Source organism: Alternaria alternata, assembly GCF_001642055.1.
Source record: "Alternaria alternata strain SRC1lrK2f unplaced genomic scaffold CC77scaffold_13, whole genome shotgun sequence".
In the NCBI taxonomy this organism is placed as follows: domain Eukaryota; kingdom Fungi; phylum Ascomycota; class Dothideomycetes; order Pleosporales; family Pleosporaceae; genus Alternaria; species Alternaria alternata.
The window spans coordinates 71,693-93,450 of record NW_017306202.1 but is presented as its reverse complement, the minus strand read 5'-3'; the positions used below and the strand labels follow the sequence as shown (position 1 = coordinate 93,450).

Here is a 21,758-nt window from a genome sequence, read left to right as displayed (position 1 = left end):
CAACACGGACAACCAATCCCAAGGCAACGACCTAAATTCCTTACAAGAACACGGTCAGAATCCCCGCACTTGCGGCTCTTTTATCATAGATTCCCTGTATGAAGATCTGCGAACTGGAAGTTGCGGCTTGCATGCAGGTATGTCTTTTGCCTCAACAAGGAAACATGAAGATAACAGGGACGAGATAAGGAACGAGGGTAGACACGTGATGGAGAAGAATCATGACTGACGATGCCATAGGCAAAGTCCGCGTTGACGGAAGCAGGACAATTGCAGTACTGTAAAACATGGGCTTGCGCGTTACATGATGCAGTAAGTTGTGTCGAGTCTCCCAAGGATTGAAAAGGGAAAAACAGCGCGACATTGACTAACGAGGTTTTGGTGTCCATGTTGTGGGTATTGTGACTTTGAGTACAATCTGCAGCGGCTCGTCGAACGCGTCATAGAAAGCAAGTTAGAATTGCATGGTCGGAACTGTGGCAATAGTGATAGATGATAATTGACAGGGAAGTATCACCAACGGTAAAAGTATAGCCAGATGGCTATTCCATCCTGACGCCTCTATTCGAGACAAATGTCTCTGTCAAACTTTTATCTTCTTGTTGCGCCAAGGTGCAGTACGCCGACTTTTTTCTTCAGCGCCAGGCTATGCTTCGAAATCACTTTTGTTGTACACTTGACTCCTTGTTCACCCTCTTTATGCTGGACCACCAAGGAATCTCATCAAATAGTCGCCCATCGGTCCGAGGAGTGGATATCGAGTGCTGAGCTCTCCGTTTCTGCCAAGCCATAGTGCAAAGGTACCTACCACTATGGCAAGGCCAACGGCTCCATACCTGCGGCGGTGGTACCAAATACGCAGCTTGATGTACTGTATCGTCTTGGCTGCGCGCCTCAGAGCCTGCTCGCGGCGGAGGTCCTGCTCCTGTTGCAAGAAAAACGTCTCTCCGTCTTCCAATGTGAGATGACGCAGACTGGCATTTGTTGCAGACGACTTGAGTACGCTGGAAGATGAGATGCGCCACCACTCCCAACTGTTGAGTGACGCAGGAGGTAGTCTCTCGTACAGTTCAACGGTTCGAGCGATATGAAACTCGACGTCGAAAGGCTCTGGCAGCTTGCCTAGCATAACATAGAGTATGTCCTCATCTTCTTTGTCAAACTCCAGCAACTCTTCTCTCTTGGACAGCACCACGGCTGCAAAGAGATAAATGGGCATGACAGCATGTCGGGCCAAAAAGAAATCGAATAGCCTCGTGATATCCTTGTAGTCCTGTATATTATGGGCGAACATGGTAATTGTGCCAGCAAGCGCAAACGAAGGCTGGCTCTTGGGGAGATGGTCGTACAGAACGGGATCGGCAGCGCGGAGGATCGGTCGCAGTAGTTCGAGCTGGGCAAGGGCTGGGTCGAGCGATGAGAGCATGAAGTCACGAATGCGTAGGAGGCTTAGTCGGGCGACGGCAGCGGAGGCATCTTCGGGCCCGAGGACGAGTAGGAAGACCTGCACGATATCGTGGTAGCCCTGAAAGTAGCACAGTGTGGGGTGACGGCGCAGGACATGGAGGATGACCTGGGAGAGCTGTTGCTTTCGACGATCAAGCTGCTTCTCGGATTCTGGCCATGTTAGCACAGAGACAAGTACTAACAGCTTACATGGCGTTTACCATTCTTTGGGTAGTAGACAAATGCGCGGTTAACGTCCAAGCTAACCTGGTGCTCGTCCTTGTGCTCGGGAAGATGATCACATGGCTCCTTCCCCAAGTCGTCATCAGAACATCCTAGCAAGAGGGGCCCTACATCGTGTCAGCCTAATACGGAAATCTGTGCGGGTAGAGGCGTACAAGCAGCGCGACGCAAGGTGTCGCTGATGAGGCCAGACGGGCTCGTAGCAAGGTCTACCAGGGCGGTGACGTCGCCATTGTCGATTGCTGCGCGAACGAGAGATTCCTTCTCCTTTTCGGTAGGCGTGAGTTGGGAGACGGGCGTGGCGTGTCGTGAGGGTAAGCTGCCAGAGCTCACTGAGCGCGACACGGAGCCGGAGGGAGTGCGAGAGGCCATGACAATGCCCGCATCTCGAGACGTCCCCTCGATATTCAGCAACAAGGAACAACGGCGTGATGACGTGGCCAACGTGGGCCTCGTATGCGCAGGAGAGCGCAGAAAAAGATGCAGAGGGGGACAAAGTGTTTGTCTGGTGGATTACATGCTGCTTCGTGCCGGCGTCCCTGGTGCCAGGTTGACGTGACGGGTCGCGCCTTCCTGCTTGTCGTGCCGAGGCGCTTGGCACCCCACGGAACTGTGAATGTCAACTACTAGGACATGCCGTTTCCAGTCTTGCCCATCGACATCTTTCACCCGCTGCCTGCACGTGAGACGACAGCCGTGCAACCCGACAACACCACTCGAAATTGCTCTTGGACCTGTTCGCCGACAGCCTTCCAGTCCCGAGACGCTGCTGTGCAGCCAAATGAGTAGTGTTGGAGCCACTTCCTTGCATACACGACACCTTCACACCCACCAACGAACGCTCCAAGGCTCCTCACACCCTGGCCGGCTACTGCGCCGCCTCGCTGGGGCTTGCAACCCACTCACATAGCCATCCCGAGCCTACTCAGATCGTGCTCCATACTGCACGATCATCTGGTGATCTAGATCCCCCAGCCATCTTGACATTCAAGGCACGCTACCTACGTACGCGGGTATACTCTCGTGCCTCACGTGCTAGTAGTGGGCGCACTTGCTAGCCTTTTGCATTCTTGTAGTGTGCCAAAGGCGCTACAGCATCTTATTGCAGCAGCCCGCCTCAGTAAGCCAAGGTATCCCGGCTGCAGTTGCCTCACGTCGCTGCTGCTATTCTGCTCAACACTGCTACTATCCACTACAGCCCCTGCGATATTCGACGGGCTGTCCGTTGCTTCAATTAATTTCAGCTGCTACTACTGATTTTCCTTGCCTCATCACGTGTCTGACAAGCCTGCCCCGGCAGGCTGCACTATGTCATCTATCTCAGCTCTGAACATTGTGCGTTCGTTGCTTCTACCTGCGTTGGCCTGATCCCGTACTGTGCACGGCATCAGAAATCGCTTGCTTGGCATTGTCAAGATCCATTTTGCCGTCAGTCTCCTGAGCATTCCTTGATCACAAATGGCTCAAGCCCAAGGCCTCAGCCTCATCGACGGTGAGTGGGTTTCAAGACCACTCGACCCTTATCAGATAATGGCCAACGCTCCTCGGGAAGACGTTGAAATGCGGGATACTACTACCAGGTCATCAGGTCAGATACCCGAATACGGCATACTGTCGCAGACAGTCGTAGAGACTCCGCTGAGCAAGCTCATTCTCCCGGCCAACATACGCCATAGGGACCTCATAGATATCGTCATGGTTGGCGAGGACTCTATACAACTCAAAGAGATCCGTGACTATGGCCATATTCACCATGTGGCTTCCAAGACTAACTTCAACGGTGGTCGCATCCTTACTGCCAAGGTCTTTGGTGAGCCTCGCGAAATACCTTCATCCAAAGGTACTGGTCTTCCATTACATGGGAACTACATGAAGCACATCGAAAGAAAGCCAACAACAGGAGAAGAAGGCAATATGCTGCCTCCGGAAATCATCGTACTCAGTCTTTCCAACCGATCATTAATGTTTTTATGGGCACAGCACAGCAAGACAGGTACTACCACTTTCAGCCACAGAACTGTCAGGCTACCTGCAGGAAGTTCCCGGTTCGATCGTCTTGGAAATTTCCTCGCTATAGATCCCAAATGCCGCGCGATAGCAGTTGCAGCGCACGAAGGGCGCTTCATCCTATATAAGACGAAGCCTATGGAGAAATGGAGGAGGCAGGCCAGAGAGGGCAACGAGATTACCGCGCCTATCGAAGACGAGCGGATTATATCAATCGAAGGGCAGATCATGCATATGGACTTTCTGTCATCGGGAGGCGGGCATGACGATTTTCACGTCGTGTTGCTTTTCGTGGTCGTATTGGAAGGAAGGACCAGACTTACTTGCTTCGATTGGGACTGCAGACAAGATCTTAGCAGAGCAACCCCACGGACAGAGCGCTATCTCGTCCAGTTTGGTAAGTGGAAGACTGCATGACACGGCAGATGGGCTCGGCTAACCTATTCAGAGGACATGGTGCCTTCTCTGCTCATTCCTCTTCGTCGTAGTCCCGATTTTCTTCTGGTTTCAGACGACCACATCTCCGTCTACAAGAACATCCTCTCTGGTGACCCGGCGCATACCATAGTACCAATCGATCATACGACACTCCGGTCTATTCTACCAGGTGACAGCAAGCAAGCTCCAAAATGGACGGCTTGGGATAAGACCCCACGTAATCCCGAGTATCAGAAAGAAGCCTTTTACGTGGCCAGGGAGGATGGGCGTATCATCTACGTGGTTCGGGGTCCTTCGGGTACTCTAGAGATAGATGAAGCTGGCGAATGGCAGTGCCGGATTGATACTGCCTTCTCGTGTGTCAGTGTCGATCGCTCCGAAATTTCGCAACAATATCCGGATCTCCTGATTGCGGGCGGAGCGAGCAATGACGGTATGCTTTGTAAAATTGGTGCCTGGCCGGCTGAATACTCATATGCAGTACACTATGCAGGCACAAGTCAGTTTTCTGTCGTCGACACGATACCAAACTGGACGCCCCTCACCGACCTTGCAGTAACTCAGCTTTCCAGTCCACGCGCGCCAGATGAGCGTCAACGGTCGTCCATTTTTGTCGCCAACGGCAACAGACCAAATGGAGAGATCTCGGAGCTGAGGCGCGGAATACAAGCTATTGTGGATGACAGTTTCAGTGGTATCAACGGCTGCGCTGGTATCTGGGTTGTTGACCATGGCAGCCATATGGCAGAAATAGAAGGCACGATGAGGAGTCAGCATTATGCTATATTCGCAATAACACTTCCGCCGGAGACGCTTGTGATCCGTGTCGTTCGTACCCAACCCGAGAGCCGTGCGGACTTTTCAGGAGCATGGGAGCAAGGCTCTTGGGACAAATTCCAGACGCCTAGCGACGACGATCCACTCGAAGACGACTTGATGCGAGAAGTGGAAACCATCTCGGCTTGTCCTTGGTCTGATGATATATCGATTCAGATCACGAGACAAGAGGTCCGTACACTTCTACGACCGACATTGAAACAAATCGAGTCATTAGCATTCGATACTCCACTATTGTTGGCTGCTTCCCACGCTGGATCCCCTTTTATTGCAATTGCGTCGCGAGAAAGTGGCCGTGCATTACTAGAGATCGTACCAATTTCCAAGAGTGGCAAGTTCGAGCGGTCGAGATCCTTCAGGCACCAGCTGGATCACGACCCGACATGTATAGAGATATTAGATATCAACGGCTCCCCATATGTCTTTGTTAGCACATTCGACTCGAAGATTTTACTCTTCAAGTATTCGCATGATAGCACGTCGATAGCTTTGGAAGATTCTTGGACAGAGCACCAAACATTCCAGAACCTGCAAAAGCTTTGTGAGAGTGCTGTAGTTCTGAGCAACGAGGGCAGAAACGTTCTAGTCTGTGCAATGCGGGATGGAACTCTTCTGAGTTCTCACTTGGAAGTTGATCATAGTGGTAAGACGAAGTAGAAGCTACTGATTGGCGTTGCTGACAACATGAAGGAATTTCACCTCTATCTTGGAACGCTGTTCAAATGGGCGCAGCCTCAGCCAAGATAACACCTAGTGAAACCAACGTTTCAGCGGCATATGTGTCTTGTGGATCAGACTTTTGCCGAGTACGCTACTCTCCAAGCGAATTCTCTCATCTTGAAATCGACTCTATATGGTTTACTGACCGCAGTCACCCTGAGTACAACCAATCTCCAGTGTCAGCTATATTCCAGCTACCATTCCTCCCGGACCAGAATGTCTTTGGGAGAAACCTTGGCGGGTTCTTGTTCGCTGTTGCTGGAGATCGCCTTCTTTTCTCGCAGCTCGATGCGGACGTCAAGTGTCCAACTCCGGATATACTCCCACGAGCCCTGCACGACACAAAGGTCGTTCCGCGGAAACTCATTGTAGGTGCCAAGCCTACCAACGTACTGTTCATGAAAAAGCTACGTCGAGTACTAGTATCGACTATGGAGGCAAAAGAGCGGCGTGGGCCACCACTTGGTGAACGGGTCCTGCAGTCGTCGATGAAGTTATTGAGGGTTCGAGACGACAGATCAACCGATGACATGGAGATCAAACAAGAGATGGATGCGCCTACAGAACGACTCGTTGTCGCCCAATGTCCTCTGATGAACGCCGAAAGGGTATACTCCATTGTCGAATGGCAGTTCGTGAACAAAGAAGGCAAAAAGTACAATCTCGTCATCGTTGGAACCGGAATTCAGACGAGCGCGACTCAGCACAATGGAAGGAGACTGATCTTCAACACTGGAAAATCTGGCTCGAAGCTAGATTTGCAGAAACAATCAACATACAACGAACCTGTTTATGGTATAGCGCTTTGGGACAGCCAAACCACGGTGAGTATTGTTGGGAGGTCCTTGTTTATCGACCGTTTTGATGAAGAAGCCGGTCGATGGTTTCAGCGCGGGAAAACGGATCTGCATTCTCCAGGTATCCATGTGTCGGTCGTTCGCCCATTTGTTTACGTTTCGACACTCCAGCACTCGCACCTTTGCTACAAGGTGGTTGAAGCAGCACGCCCGGGTACTTTCGAGTTTGTCCGAGAATTCTCTGATAGCGGCATGCGCAACTGCGCGCGACATCTGGTCGTAGACCTGCCAAACGCAAAGGACAACAGCAGTGATAGGTTTGTGTTGCTTACCGACAAGAAAAGCAGCTCGGTAACGGGTCTTTACCAACCGCCTGTAATGACTTACAGCAATGCGTCGCCGACACTATTCGAGGCGTGTCTTTCCCGTACAGTAATTCGTCTCGATCGCGGTGATATCCGTCCACCTTGGCGCCGTCCGAATACTGCGGGTCAAATTACCGGCATCATTGTTGATGATATTATCGGTGCTTGTACCGATGGCACGGTCTTCTCGTTATCCATCCTTTCTCAGCCTGCGGGTCTGCTCCTGCGGCTGTTACAAAATCTCATCGAAATCAAGGCTAACCGTTCGGGCGCTTACAAACACGATACTATCAATCCCCGCAGCGGTGACATTTTCAACGTGCTTATGAGCAACACCACTGGGAACCAACATGGTGAGATCTTGGTTAGGGATGTGGATCCACGCCATCTGGGACAAAGTTCGAAACGAGGCCCCAAAAATAAGCATGTTGACGGCGACTTGTTGAAGCATTGGCTACATGAAGGAGGCGATTTGGAGTTTTTGACACGAGACAATGTGGACGAAGAGATTACAGGGTTGTTTGAGGAGCTAGCGCTCGATGTAGAGCAGAGATGGGGGGCAAGGAATCGGGGCGAAGGGATTGATCAGCATGAGAACAGGCGGCTTTGCGAACATGTGAAGAGATGGATGAGCGAGGTGCTGATGCCGGTGTTGTAAGCAGTTACCAATTGAAAGAGTTGGACATGAGCAGTGACCGACAACAGTCACGTTGGATGAGACTGGATGGAACATCTCGATACGTGGCAGGGATGGACAATTGTGTTACTCTGATGTGTCAAAAGACAACAGTACAGTCTGTAGCATCAACAACAAAGATAGACTCATCTGCCTAGAGAAAAGAACAATGATCATGGGCATGAAGCAACGGTCATGACATGTCTCGACCCTCCCAAGTACGGCTCAAACACTTTCACTCAGTCTCACGCATTGTATCTCCACAGTCACGCTGGTCAACAATGAGACAACACTGTCTTGCAAGCTTCGCGTAAAGATAACGATGAACGTCCTCAATAGTACTTAAGCTATCATATAGATCCAAACATGCTATCCCTATTACCAGAATGAAGTTCCTGTGCATCTCCATTTCGAGGGGAAAGAAGAAAGAAAAGTCTTTTAATTTCCACCGACTACACCCTAAGCAACCTGTTGAGCCACTAGTGACTCCTCCTGCGACTCCACTGTCATTCCCAGCTCCAAAGCGACTTCAATCATCGAGTTCTCGAGCGGAATCCGTTGTCTCGAGGTTCAGAGAGCGTCTTGAACTTCCTTCGGCCTTTCACGAGACGGCAGTGTCGCAACTAGACCGAGCGGAGATTCTCCGACCTTTATCGCCGCACCCCTTAGGGGGTTCTGGGTCGGGAAGTAGCAGTGGCGTAGGCTTTGAGCGAGAAGAAGAGGGAATACATCCTTATGTACGAACGTTGGTATATGGTGTCGTCGAGAGTTCGCATGGCGAAAGGTACGACGAGGCAGAGTGTGAGAGAAGGAGGATGGGGGGGATTTCGATGGATTAGATCGATAACGAATATGATGGAGGACAGCAAGGCTAGATCAGTGTGATGAGATGGGTACGTTATTGATGACTTAACAGAAAAGAGTAGTGGTATCGTCTTACTTGTCTGATTAGCTTCTTCTTGCGACTTGAGACCTAGAAGTGGAACAGCTTTGACGAAATTTCACTTGTCTACTAAAAACGTTTTATATGCAATTCGTTCATATCGTGATACACTACGTATTGTACATATATACAGCACCTCCCTACAAAACACCGTTGAAGTGCCTCTGCTGTAAAGGATCAAATGTCCTAGGCATTGAATCAATAGCCCTGACAGTCAATGGCGCGCTACGCTCAAGAATCTCCGTCATCCAAGCCTCCGCATCAGTATCATAACCTATACCGTTTCTTTCGTCGCTCTTAACTTGGTCAAGGGCCTTGGCTAGCAAGACCAAAGTCTTGTACCGCGGAAGTACGCTTGTCGTCTTGATCTCGTGGTGGCGAAGCTCCATCCACTGATAGCCCTGGCGGTCTTTGCGGATGTAGTTGGGGACAAGGTCGCGCCAACCAGGGAAACGTGGCATGAGGTATGCTTCGCAAATGGTGAAGGCGTCGATGAGACGAGCGCGTAGAGTGAGTTGTTGAATAAACTCATTGAAGGTCAAAGTATCAATGGTGAAACCGTTGACAAGAAGGTCGCGAATAGTACGCTGGGCTTCTAGCAGAGCGTTGGGATCCTCAGATTGGGCGAGCAGACTACGAATGTAGATGCGGGAAGCCTTAGTGAGGATGTCGCGACGATTGTTTGATATGCGCGATTCTTGAAAGCGTTGTTGAACTGAAGGGTCGACAAGAGAGTCTTGATCAAGAAGGTCGGGGGGTTCAGGGTTATCGGAGACGGCAGCAGGTTGTTGCATGACTTGGTGAAAGGTCTTTGTGAGGTTTGCGGCTGAGACACGTGCCAATTTCCAACACCTGGCCACTTCGGCATGTTTGCCAGCCGTGAAATAGGCCTCCATCATCGACGTAGTAAGGGTCAATGGTGTCGTGTAATTGTTGACGTCGGGCGTTAACGCTCCAGCCTTTTGGAAAAGCTTCTTGCAAATATTGTAAGCTGATCGAGCGCTGTACAGCGATACCATAAGGCCATAGTAGGACTGTACAAGAGCACGGGGGTCGTGTATCCGAGTCGATCGTTCAAGTCCCGGTTGTCGATGAGCGACCTCTCGAGCTGTAACAGAAACAAGCATTTTTTCAAGTGCCTCCTCAACCCTAAGGAGTTTATAGTTTGGATGTTTGGCACCTTTTTTCTCTAGCCTTTGAAGATCAGCCGAACCGAGCACCTGTATTGAGGCTTGGCGAGAGCTCTCTGTTTGGTAGACCTGGCGTTCCATCATCCTTTCGTAAGCATGAACCGCTTGGGTATACTGTCTTTCCCTAACGAAGCCGATCATGACTATAGCGTAGTGGAGTGCGTGGACCTGAAGTCCCTGTTCCGGCATCGTGACTCTCAACAGTTTGTAAGCAGCATTGGTCTGCTTTACTTCAACTAATGCTCGCATTAGACTGCTATAGGTCCAACTGTCCAGAGGGATGTCGTTTTCGACCATTTCTTTGTATCGCTCTCTGCTACCCACCAGGTCGCGGTCCAGAGCACGCTGTTGGATCAGCAGGTTCCAAGTGTGTGTGAGAGGTCGTCCGTGTAGTCTCCCCGCCTTCCAACTATTGAGCATGCCTTGCGCAATTGCTTGGGCGCCTTCTTCATCCCCTGCATTCACAAAGGCTTCAACATAGCCCGCTCTTGCATGAACATCCGTGTCGAGTTTTACACCCATCTTCTTGGCTTTCGAGAACAGTGTCTCAAAAGCTTCAACGTCACCTCTATGAGCACAAAAGTCGAGCAGGGGTCCAAATGTGTAGATATCTGGTACAACACCCGAGCCCAAGCAATTGTTGAGGCATTCAAGAGCGCCGTCGAGATCTTCAGCGCGGACGTAGGCAAGCAGTAGAATGTTCCAGCAGCCGGTATCTGGATTCATGTGGAACTCCTCGTGTATACGTTTGAATTGCGTGATCGTGCCGATGACATCTGCGCTTCGAGCGTACACATAGAGGAGTGATGACAGGACCTTGATCGTCACTTCGTCTTTGTAAGCTGACTTAAGCTCATCGACATATCTGCACACCTTCTCAGTGTCACCAACATCCGCATATACGTTAATCAAGTGCCTAAGAACTTGTTGGCGTAGCGGCTGATTGGGATACCAAGCGCGCAGATCTTGTACATGGTCTTGGACACGTCCCAGGCCACCCTTGGTAGAATGCTGGTAGATCAGAGACTCTATCAGATTCACTGATGGCCTTGCTTGGATGATGGGTTCGGTCTGGTCGAGATATAGCTGTCGGTATCTTCTATATAGCTCAAGCGGAATCTTTCGCTGGTTGTTGTATTGTTGGTAGCGTGGGAGCTCCAGTAGCCGTCGAATAGCATACTCATAACAGGCGGGAGTAGGGAGCTGAAGATCATGGAGGTCGTCGAAAAGCCCGACGAAATAATTCCAAATAAAATCGTCATCAAGTTCTCCGGTGCTCAGAACACGATCCACTACGTGGGGTACGAAGCTCATGACAAAGCAGTCCAAGTCACGCTTCAATAGTCGCGAAGACCTGAGTTCGTGCTGAAACTCGTCGACATATCGCAAGAAAGACTGGAAGTGTTCTAGCAGTTCTGGTAGTTGTGCCACCTCACCCCATAGGCTTGGGAGCGTATCTCCAAAGCGTATCGCCTTGTATACAGACATGCCACGGATTCTGGGCGTCCGCCGTCTGAACGTCCTAAAGACACGGAAAGCAAGATCCCACTGCTCGTCCAGAACGGCTCGTCGAAGGATGACGTCCATGCCGGCATACATATTAAGACTCGAATGTCCGGGCTCCTCCAGCAGCTGGATTGCTGGCCCAATCATTCCTAGTGCAGTATATGCTTTGATAGCTGCTTGACGTGTTGATGGCCGGCGAACGGCTGATGGTAGCTCACCAAACACCTGAAGAATTCGCTCCGGTACCGCAGAGTTGCCATCCTGAACGACGTCTTGGCTGAGGTAATCTATGAGATGACGTCGCGCTCTTGCATATGGACTTGCCAGGCGGTGTTCGGGAACAGCAGTGTACAGCTGCCATGCTAACTCTTGCTTCCCAGGTTGCGGCGAATCTAGAAATTTTCGAAGCGCTCTATGGGCACCTGAGCCTTGCGATAGCTCTGCTGCTTCCTTCTTGGCCTGTTCCACCACGTCCATGTCTAATTGTGCCTCGTGGCTTGAGGGTTGCGCTTGTGCTGTCGAGAAATAGCGAACTCCATTCGTACACGGCCGCCGTAGCTTCGTTTCTGGTGCATTGAGCCGTTCAACGGGTGGTCGTCTAAGAAGTGCAAGTGTCTTCTCTGGGTACAGAAAGTCGAGCAAAACACCATCCTGCCGTCTTGGGTCCCCAATAGTTTTCTTTGCCGCTGCATCATCCACGTCACCGCCTGTGTTTTGGGTAATCGAGGCCGCGGCCGACCAGGTGGGAAGAGTGAGATCGCCTGCACCGTGGTGCCAAAGGGTGGAAGGCAACGCGCGCCGGCTGCGTAGACATGGTTTCGGAGCGCGGAAGAGCTGGCGTCCGCCGGATTCGAGGCATGTCGAAGCACGCTCGAGCATCACCTGGACTGTGGAAAGTGCAGATGGTGCCAGCGCAGATTACCAGAAGCTACAAAGTGTCCTATTAACTAGGACAGTCAGTTGTTGTGGTGGTGACAGAATTGGTATTGGGGCTTGCCCACACTTGCGCATGCCTCCAAACTGTGCAATTGCGATTACTGGGGAAGGTTGTAGGACAGGAAACGAAAAAAAAGAGCGTCGACTCAAAAGAAGGGGCCTAAAGCAAAGAACGCAGCAGAAAAGCCGGGTAGTGCGCGTGGCAATGGCGGGCCCGACGTCTATGATGTCTCGAAAAGTTTACGGCGCGACAATGACCTGAGATTCCGACTCGCTTGGCAGGGCCATGGATAGCTCGCCAATTGATGCCCCTCCACATGAGCCGCATCCCCACAGTTGCACTCCCCTACCACCAACCGGGCCATGGACATCACCAAGTTTGTGACCGACTACCGCGAGTCGGCCTTCCTGATAGGCGACTACAATACCTACCACGGCCAGTTGTCGCGCCGTCTCCGAATCGTGAACAAGAAGCTTGGGCGGGCAACACCCAAGAACGCCAAATATGCCGTAAAGGCCCCGGTGACGGCAGAGGATATCAAGAACAACAATGAGTAGGAGCACCTTGCGGAAATGCCGTCTCGGAAACTGACTGTAGCAGGGCTCTTCACGTGCTCCTGCTCAACTCGGAACGCGCATGGGCGCAGGCCATGGCCACAAAGGCTTCTCACTCTGAAGACAACGCCGACAAGAGCATCACTGGTTCTACACGCCAACACATCCTTTCTCGCCTGCACAAGGCCATTCAATATGCAAAGCAGGCTGTAGATCTCATCTCTGACACGAGCGCGAGCGGCGCTTCCGAAACGGATGTGCTTGAAGCAAAAGCATATGCATACACTCTGGCTGGAGCGCACGAGTTTGAGAAGCAAGCCGAGGGCATCAAGAGCAAGAATGCTTCGCCCTCGCGCTGGGCTCCCTGTCTCACCAACTACTCGGCGGCGCGCGTCATCTACAGCTCTTTGTTGAAAGCTACGAGGAAGGACCTGTTCAAGGATGTCATGGCAGGTACCACCGACCCAAGCATACGCTATGCTGCGTACCAGAGTCGCATTCCACGTACTGTGGGTGTTCCGGCGGTTGCAATCAAGTATTTTCCAAAGGACGATGCAGAGCTAGTCCAGGCTGTGCAGAAGCTTGACTCGGCAGCCTTGAAGGAAGAGGAAGCAGCCTCATCTCGTAAGTAACAGAATCCGATGACTCAGGCAACGCTAACAGTCACACAGACACCCAGATCACATGGCGAGGCCGAACAGCAAACGTGGTGGATGCCGCAATTGGGCAGGCTCTAGCATCTGTCGATACCGCCTCTGCTGCTCTTGACCAATCCGCGACCTCCACCTCATCCCCCAAGGACCGAGCCAACGCGTACGACGATATCCTCATCGCAAGCCAGGACGCGGTTGATGCAACACGAAGGGCGATCGAGGAGCTTGAGAAGGAAGGTGTCGACGAGGGCGATGCGCGTATGCAGGATCTCCGTGTCACGAACCTGGCTGTCAACTATGACCTGATATCATGGAGAGTTGGGCGGAACAGAGTGCTTGTTGGCAAAGACGATGGGCTCACGTTTCCTGCGAATCCCCCGCAGAAACCGCGACGGCCGCGTAAAGACGGCAAGCAATGGGTTGAACGGGAGGAACCCACTGGCCGCAAGCTGGCACGTCTGCGAGAGCGCATCGCTCTGTACGATGCGATCCTGCAAAGTATTGACTCGGTCAAAGACCTAAGAGGTGCTGCTCGCGATACTGGCTTCATTTCTGAACTCGACGGACAGCGCGCATATTTCCAAGCGCTAAAGTGTTTAAACTTGTCGCACTCGTATGCATTTTTGTCGACACCAAAACAAGCGTTGGCGCTTTGCAACAGAGCATTGACGTTGGCAAGCCAAGCGGCATCAGCTCCAAGATCCCAATCACCTTCAAGTTCGAGCGCACCCAAGATGGAAGTGTCAGGTGAACAGACACAGACGCTAAAGAAGAATCTGGAGAATCTGAACTCGCATTACCGAGGTGTTGTGGCGCTTTCGCAACTGTTTGCAAACTCAGAGACCGCGTCCAAGGCCGGACTGGCGAATGCCGCACCCGTTGTTGAGAGACTGAACGAATACCCATCATCAGGCTCGGTTGATCTCAAGAACCTTGTTACATGGCCTCCGAAGTTGAAGCCTGTACCAGTCAAGCCTCTCTTCCTCGATGTAGCGTGGAACTACGTCGAGTATCCTGGACGCGCACCGCAAGTGCAGGAACCAGAGCCAGAAAAGGCGCCGGTTGAGGAGAAGAAGGAGGAGAAGCCGCAGGCCAAGAAGGGTTGGTTCTCCTTTGGTAGATAATCAGCAATCGCCGCGCGGTTCGCAGGGATGTATCCGTGGGATCACGGTTGCTCGTTCAAACGCTACCACTATGATCAAATGGTCTTCAACTACAGCCGTACAGACAGGTACGTGATATAGCACGATCAAAGACCCTGAACATGCCCTTCTCCAGACTGCAACATGGTTCACGCTACGGCTGCCCGCCCAATTTGAACCCTTTATTTACGTGACAGCCACAAGTTGGAGACAAGGTGAGCCGTGATTGGTCTAGTGTAAGGTATGTGCACAGACGTGCATGGCTGTTGTGGGACTAGTGTGATTTGAGCCTCAGGGGCAATAGCATAAGCGCCAAATCTGCGTGAACCATCACGCGCCTGACGGGACGGTTGTTTCGTTTCAACGATATCTGTTCGTGGGTCTCGCAGGTTGGGGCGTGGCGTTGATGAAAGTGAATTTGAACCTGTGATATGTGCTGAACTTGCTTGTGATATAATCCCGGAAGGCTGATTGCTGAAAAGGCAATCCTTCACTCTAGATCACGACGGCGAAGCTTGTACTACAGCAGTAAAACGGCCCGGCTCAAAAGAGACTGGAGGGGCGCTTGGGGGTAGCAGTTCTGAGGTCATGCAGGTGATTAGGGTTAAATGAGATGGGTGGATATCGATAGGTCGATACGCACTGTCATGACCCCTTAGTACTTACCCACAAACGCGCAGAGAACGTATCTTGTACCTTGCAGCTCAATTTCTTGTCGTGCTCGTTCCTCTCAACAGACACTCTTTCAACACTGTTTTGTAGCTGTGGTCCTTCTGTCCTTCGCTCCTTATCGTCGCTCATTTACTTAATACCACACTCTTTTGAAGCACCACTTACCCGTTCGCGTCTTCTTTGGTGTGTATCATCAAAGCGTGCCCGATCCCATCCAGTACATTATCAGCAACTCGAGGGGCGCCACGCGTTTCTCGACCCTAATACTTCATCACGGCTTCCGCACTGGCTACCTCTATCCTCCCTCGGCCCCAGGTCGACGATTCGTTTCGCAGACCCTCGATTCTGCAGGTTTTCGACCTGCCCGCCTTCAAGACGCCAACCACCAATTTCGAAGACAAGCTGCCGTCGATCGGCCACGATATATCACGCCCGTCCTCAAGCTCGACCGTGGCTTCATACACCCAACAACGGCATGGCAGCAATGCCTCGATCCAGCTGCCTTCGCTGGCGACGCTAGCTTCAGCTGCATCGAACTGCCCCGCAGCGAACATGAACAGTAATGATAATGATAATATGAGGAAAGGGACGCCCGAGAAGAAAATGCCGTCTCCGCTTAGGTATGTTCCATTCGAAAGGCAGGCGGGCTACGAAACAGGTCGTTTTTTGATGAGTCGCGACCCGGCTATACTACATCCTCGAGGTGAACATGGCAATCTATGTTGGAATCCTATCGAGAAAGTAGCAGTGTATGCCTTTGAGGATGCGGTATGGCTGAGATGCGACTGACAAAAAACGTTCGTGCAGCGCTGCGGGTGCCGGCCGTGACTGGCTTATCGCAAACGCCAAGCCTTGCACCACGGACTTTTCAACTCGCCCGCTAACATGGAAACCAGCAAACCCTCTAATGGACTCAGCATGACTTATGCAACTTCTGCGCCCGCAACCGCTGGTGGACAAGCTGGTTCTCCGGTACGTATGATTGTGATCGTTGGTGTTTTAGGTCGAGGCATTTCGCTCTATCATTATGGGCTTATCTCACCTATCGATAACCCTTTGCCCCAGCAACGAGCTCCTGCGTACCATACCTCCTACCGATACTCGTGCTGATTTATTTAGCCCTCGTGCATGAACTGTAGCACCAGCACTACCCCCTTGTGGCGCCGCGATGAAACGGGCGCTGTTCTCTGCAACGCCTGTGGCCTTTTCCTGAAGCTGCACGGCCGGTAAGTTGCGACTGTACAAAATGCATAGGAGATATGTACTGACTTGACATCCTCATCTCTGCAGGCCACGACCTATCTCACTCAAGACCGATGTCATCAAGAGCCGCAACCGCGTGAAGACTGGCGGGCCAGGCGGACGCAAGAGGGTATGCAGGTCATCTCGTAGTCACTGTTACGACTAACACACGACAGACAAGTGACCAAGGTGGTCTTCCTGCCGCGCATCCCGATGCTGATGGCCAGCTAGCCCTCGCCCAGCACCGCCGCGCATCAGGCAAGATCTCTTCAGGCTTATCCGACCGCTCGCAATCGCCTATTTCACGCACCGGCACCCCGAACTTCAACCATCCCTCCAACATCGCACCGTCGCACCTGTTTGAGCAGGCGCTGCATGGTGGTGATTTCCACTCGCCTTCGCTCCCAGGATTCGGTATTCGTGCTCCCTCACCCGCTAACTCGTCGATCAACGGTTCCCATCTCGAAGCTCCTCTCCCATATGAGACTCTCGCCGCACAGAACACTGCACTCAAGACACGTGTCTCGGAAATGGAACTTATCAACGATCTCTTCCGGAACCGCGTTAGCGAACTCGAACAGAGCGAGCAATCAGCGCGGCAGACAGAATCAACCTTAAGACAAGAGCTTGAGGAGATCAAACAGCGGGAGGCCGACCTGAAGAGGCGGCTTGACGAAATCGAAGCCGACAGCCCAAGACACAAGAAGATGAAGATGAGCGAATTCGTGGACGAGAGCCGCGCTGGCACGCCTATTAGTGCTATGGTTGAATAGTCACCATGGGCTCTTGATGAGGCGTTTCCTTTGATTATCTAATGACTGTTTCATGCATGCGGGGAGAGACCGAGTTGCATCTGTCATCTCCCTGCGACGAGAGTTGGGCGTCGACGCCTACTTTGTGCTCGGTCTTTACGACCATCTAATGTCTGAATACCACTTCTTATCACTGTCCCTTGGGGCTTTGATTGTATTGTAATCTTTCTTTTGAGTCTGATACCAAGTGTTGATGCGAGGAGACGTAGCTGCGCTGTTACGGCCGAGATGGGTGGGACGGGCTGGGATGGATGGGATGAGGCGGGAACGGGCCATGCTTACCAAAAGTCTTATATGGGGGTTAGTTTAGTCGCTATTCAATGCGATGCGAGCACTACATTTACTTGCCTTTGTCTCATGTTGTATGTGAGAGCTTGTGCAAACTTAATATGATCACGCACTGGTCTTATAGTCAGAACCACCTGAGTACCAAGACGACGACTGGTCCGTATTCATGGCGGCTGCGTTGAACATCACACTGCAAATATAGTTGTTGGGTGCGTTCACTTTGATTTGTTCAAGCCCACCCACTGATTCTTGCTCATTGCATCCCAGTTTGGGTGGCATTAGGATCTTGTGTCAGGATTGTACTGAGTTCATCTCATCATGATGACTCTTGAACCCTGTTCGCACTCCGAAATATGTGAATGATACCGATACTCAAATATGAGCTTGAGGTTTTTCCTTGTTTGCTTGACTGAACTACCAGTCGTATCGGAAAAAGATCTCCCTGCCGGAAGTATGGTGTCTGTTGTGCCATGGAATACGGTCGACTCGGGCCACATGTTTGCAATGTAAAGAAGTGCAGAGCATAAGAAAGAGTCATATCACAGTAGAGAAGGTTTCTGCAACGTCCTCGTCAACAGATAAATCTAGGCCATGTCTAAACTCAAGCCAAAGAACCTCAATTGACACATTGAGCGTGATGATGTCGACAGTCGGCTCGGTTCTTTCGGTTGATAGTAATGTGGTTTTGAGGTGACTGTAGGTTACGGAAGGCTGGAATGGTCTCCAAGATCTCCCAGCTCAGCACCAAGTCTCATAGAATCTCTCATCTTTCACAGCAATTCCAAAATGCCTTAATTGGCTTCAAGACATTGGTCGAAGTGGTGGTTATCGGGAGTAAACGGGGAGCGCTAACCCGATGTGAGCTCCCGCACGGACTCTTGGCGGCTAATCAACCCTTCAGCGAGTTTTTGCATCCACCTCCTCCATCCTCCTCCCACCACTCCCCATCCATTGAAGGACCAATTCATCTCCAACTCATCTCCACTCCGACCGTCAACACCATCACCATGGTTGCCATCGCTCGCTCCTTCGGCGCCGCCCGCGTGGCCGCCCGCGGCTTCTCCAACGCTGGTATGTCTCGCGCCTGCCGCAGCAGCTCAAGCCATTGGGTTTGAGCTCTGCAAGCTCATCAAGCAGCCATTGACCATCATCTCGCAGCCCGCCAGCCCCAGCAGAGCACCCTCGTCGCTGCCCGCAGTGCCTTCCGCAACAACGCCGCCCGCAACGTCATCCAGAAGCGTGGCATCGTCGCCGAGTCCACCGCTGCCGCCATGGTCGCTGCCGCTAAGATCCAGGGTGCCGGTCTCGCTACCATCGGTCTTGCCGGTGCCGGTGTTGGTATCGGAACGGTTTTCGGTGGTCTCATCCAGGGTGTTGCCCGCAACCCCTCCCTCAGGGGTCAGCTCTTCCAGTACGCCGTTCTCGGTTTCGCCTTCGCTGAGGCCACTGGTCTTTTCGCGCTCATGATGTCCTTCTTGCTCCTCTACGTCGCATAGATGTGTGCATTGCATGGACTGCCGGACATTTGGGGTCAACGGTATGGGGGTGCCGCAAGGTTGAAAACTTTTCTTGCGGATGGGTGTGTGCATAGGGACGACTACTACCTCTTTTCCTACTCTAGTGGCCGGTCAGATTGTGTAAAACATGTACTTTAGACGAGCAATCTGAAGAGCAAGCTACCACCACGGCTCGCTTTCCTTACCCAGCGCACGTGCGGAAGCTCTAGCTATGGTAATGACATGTGCGGATGACTGACGTTAAGCTCAATGAACTCGATTGGACCCTCCTAGACGATACCGAAGCTTGTCAATGCCCGTGCCACGTTCCGTGATGAGCTACTGCTGTTCTAGCTGTCCGATATTGGAACTTGGTCGTGCCAAGCTTTTTGCTCGACTTCAGCTTTAAGCTTGTGGACATTTCATACTGCCTTCCCTTCCACAGCGATAGTAAAGTCCGACTTGATGCTAAGTGCTTGTCGAATTGTTTGTCTTACCTCCCGTCACAGGTATACACATCGATGGCCTACCCCAGAACCCCGCGATTGCCTCGGTACGGCCCACATCACCGGGGGTAAGCTGTAGATGAACCATCGATACAAATCTGGAGTAAGGACGCATTACTTGTTCGATTACAACCCCATATCCACGAATGCTGCTATGCCGCGAGCATGATTGCGATGTTGCTGGTGTTGTTATGATACTAACCGTAGTTTCCCGCGGAAGTCACGGAAACAGGTATGGACTTAAATCACAACGATACTGTTATGGATCTCACTGATAGTTTGTAGCATCAATATTACAACGCAGTCGGCACCACTCGATCGTCCATGAAACGTATATCGCTCGACCTCTTACGACCGCCTTACAGCACCAACGTCCTTCATCCGATCACAATACACGTTGGATACGCATGGTCTGAGATAATGAGGAATGACGCATCTGTGGAATCACAGGGCTGTGGCCATCACAAACGAAGGACTTGACACGGGTGGAATGAAAGCTGTGGCTCCTCATGATGGGACTCACACACTCAATCGCATCGCAACATGGATGGTGGGGCATGTCTGGGGAGCCTCTGTATCTGGATTCAGATTGCTCTGATACGTGATACAGTCACAGAAGAAGCAACGACTGCTGCGCAAGTCGTATGGAGGGACCGAGGCTGCATCGTTTCAGATCTACGTTTGGGCAGATGGTGAGGCTGTTCCCGAAACATGACACAACAATGCTCCAACCTGATTCCGAGAAACCGAAATCGGAAACTAAACAACCCAACTCTTCCTTGCCGACTGCGGGACATGCAATGCTCTCGAACACCGAGATGATGTATGTTCTTACTCGGGTCGTACCACACCGTGAAACTACAGTAGGTTTCGGGACAAGCTTCAACATTTGACGCTGCAAAGCTTAGCTGTCATGTCTCGCTGGCGTCACCACTCTAGCTCATGGTATTTAGCCCTCGGACGCCGTCCTGAGGTCAATTGAGCAATTACTATTCCATCCGTTCTATCATCTTGTAATCTTTGTGCCGGTCACTTCTCTTCTAACAACTCCTATTACAATACACTTGCAATCCTGTTAACCAGTAAACATGCGTTGCACAGCCTTCATCGCCGTTGCTGCTTTCTCCAGCGCAGTCTTCGCTGCTGGTAAGCTTCTATGCCTCTACGGTATGCATGTAACATCGAACGTCCATCTAACATCTCTCAGCCAACCCTCAAGATGACGTTGCGTCCATCCTCGAGGCTCTTCGTGCGAACAACCCGGAAGACGCCGATGCCGCTGCTGCGGCCATGAAGGTCAAGCTCCGCCGTCAGGACGATTTGGACTCTATCCTCGCCGCCCTGGAGGCCAATAACCCCGACGATGCTGCCGCTGCTAAGCAGGCTTCGTCTTCATCTGCCACCAAGCGCCAGGACGACTTGGCTTCCATTTTGGCCGCACTTGAGGCCAATAACCCTGACGACGCCGCGGCCGCTAAGCAGGCTGCACCATCCTCCACTGCCACCTCCACTCCTGTTTCTAAGCGTCAGGACGATGTGGCTTCCATCCTCGCAGCACTCGAGCAAAACAGCCCCGACGATGCCGCGGCTGCGCGCCAGAACATCCAGAAGCGTCAAGACGACGTTGCATCTATTCTTGCAGCACTCGCACAGAACAACCCCGATGATGCCCAGGCAGCTCAGAGCCTTGGAAAGCGATGGATTGCTTAGATGAAGAGGGTCTCGATGGCAAGGTGATGAGCGGGTGCAGCAATTTGATTCGGAAGGTAATAGTTGGGTGTACATAGTTTAGTGCTTTTGACTGACTCTATATGATAAGAAACCTCCAGGCATAATTCTCACTAATGCACTCATTTGGTCTGATTTTGATATTTGCTAAAGAATAATGTTGTTGCTTCTGGTCGAGGAGGTTGCCCCGAATTGGGAGCAGAGACGCAGCCCCTGCTGTACCCCGCATCGAGACAAGAGTCACCACTTGTCACAACGATCTACTTAGCGACTACGTGATACACAGGAAGGCCACGCCCATTTTCGATATCGACTTCTATTATCTATCATCTAATGCCAAATTTTGTCCAGTTTCTCCATCCGACACGATGGCCGAGTGGTCTAAGGCGGTAGATTTAAGCCCCGCTTAGATCTCTACTACAGAAATGTGCGTGGGTTCGAGTACGTTATACCGCACAATGTTACGTTGCGACATATACTAATCCGATATCAGACCCCACTCGTGTCAAAATAAACATTTTTTTTGTTTCCTTTTTGTTTTTGCTCCTTCGCTCGAGAAA

At 51.7% G+C, this 21,758-nt stretch overlaps 7 protein-coding genes across 7 annotated transcripts; 5 read left to right on the top strand and 2 right to left on the bottom strand.

Moving 5' to 3' along the window:
• Nucleotides 1-543: 543 nt before the first annotated feature.
• Nucleotides 544-2,183, bottom strand: CC77DRAFT_150753 (hypothetical protein). Its single transcript, XM_018530308.1, has 3 exons — nucleotides 1,845-2,183; nucleotides 1,668-1,796; nucleotides 544-1,617 (listed from the first exon to the last, which is right to left on the bottom strand). Exons 1-3 carry the CDS (start codon nucleotides 2,059-2,061, stop codon nucleotides 698-700), a joined length of 1,266 nt encoding a protein of 421 aa, XP_018384609.1. The 5' UTR covers nucleotides 2,062-2,183; the 3' UTR covers nucleotides 544-697.
• Nucleotides 2,184-2,824: 641 nt separating this feature from the next.
• Nucleotides 2,825-7,618, top strand: CC77DRAFT_150774 (hypothetical protein). Its single transcript, XM_018530309.1, has 3 exons — nucleotides 2,825-4,093; nucleotides 4,145-5,614; nucleotides 5,662-7,618. The coding sequence occupies exons 1-3, from the start codon at nucleotides 3,148-3,150 to the stop codon at nucleotides 7,509-7,511; spliced, it is 4,266 nt and encodes a 1,421-aa protein (XP_018384608.1). The 5' UTR covers nucleotides 2,825-3,147; the 3' UTR covers nucleotides 7,512-7,618.
• Nucleotides 7,619-8,543: 925 nt separating this feature from the next.
• On the bottom strand, nucleotides 8,544-12,343 carry CC77DRAFT_991198 (hypothetical protein). The gene is made up of 2 exons (XM_018536343.1): nucleotides 12,170-12,343; nucleotides 8,544-12,115 (listed from the first exon to the last, which is right to left on the bottom strand). The coding sequence occupies exon 2, from the start codon at nucleotides 12,045-12,047 to the stop codon at nucleotides 8,613-8,615; it is 3,435 nt and encodes a 1,144-aa protein (XP_018384607.1). The 5' UTR covers nucleotides 12,048-12,115; nucleotides 12,170-12,343; the 3' UTR covers nucleotides 8,544-8,612.
• Nucleotides 12,344-12,467: 124 nt separating this feature from the next.
• On the top strand, nucleotides 12,468-14,436 carry CC77DRAFT_1031984 (hypothetical protein; the record flags this gene model as incomplete). Its single annotated transcript, XM_018526704.1, has 3 exons — nucleotides 12,468-12,658; nucleotides 12,706-13,283; nucleotides 13,331-14,436. 3 exons carry the CDS (start codon nucleotides 12,468-12,470, stop codon nucleotides 14,434-14,436), a joined length of 1,875 nt encoding a protein of 624 aa, XP_018384606.1.
• Nucleotides 14,437-16,044: 1,608 nt separating this feature from the next.
• On the top strand, nucleotides 16,045-17,141 carry CC77DRAFT_938312 (hypothetical protein; the record flags this gene model as incomplete). Its single annotated transcript, XM_018534603.1, has 4 exons — nucleotides 16,045-16,098; nucleotides 16,246-16,352; nucleotides 16,417-16,498; nucleotides 16,545-17,141. The coding sequence occupies 4 exons, from the start codon at nucleotides 16,045-16,047 to the stop codon at nucleotides 17,139-17,141; spliced, it is 840 nt and encodes a 279-aa protein (XP_018384605.1).
• Nucleotides 17,142-18,475: 1,334 nt separating this feature from the next.
• Nucleotides 18,476-18,964, top strand: CC77DRAFT_1062351 (hypothetical protein; the record flags this gene model as incomplete). Its single annotated transcript, XM_018528512.1, has 2 exons — nucleotides 18,476-18,539; nucleotides 18,627-18,964. The coding sequence occupies 2 exons, from the start codon at nucleotides 18,476-18,478 to the stop codon at nucleotides 18,962-18,964; spliced, it is 402 nt and encodes a 133-aa protein (XP_018384604.1).
• A 1,497-nt stretch (nucleotides 18,965-20,461) lies between these two features.
• Nucleotides 20,462-21,302, top strand: CC77DRAFT_150142 (hypothetical protein). The gene is made up of 2 exons (XM_018530306.1): nucleotides 20,462-20,616; nucleotides 20,678-21,302. Exons 1-2 carry the CDS (start codon nucleotides 20,559-20,561, stop codon nucleotides 21,178-21,180), a joined length of 561 nt encoding a protein of 186 aa, XP_018384603.1. The 5' UTR covers nucleotides 20,462-20,558; the 3' UTR covers nucleotides 21,181-21,302.
• Nucleotides 21,303-21,758: the final 456 nt, after the last annotated feature.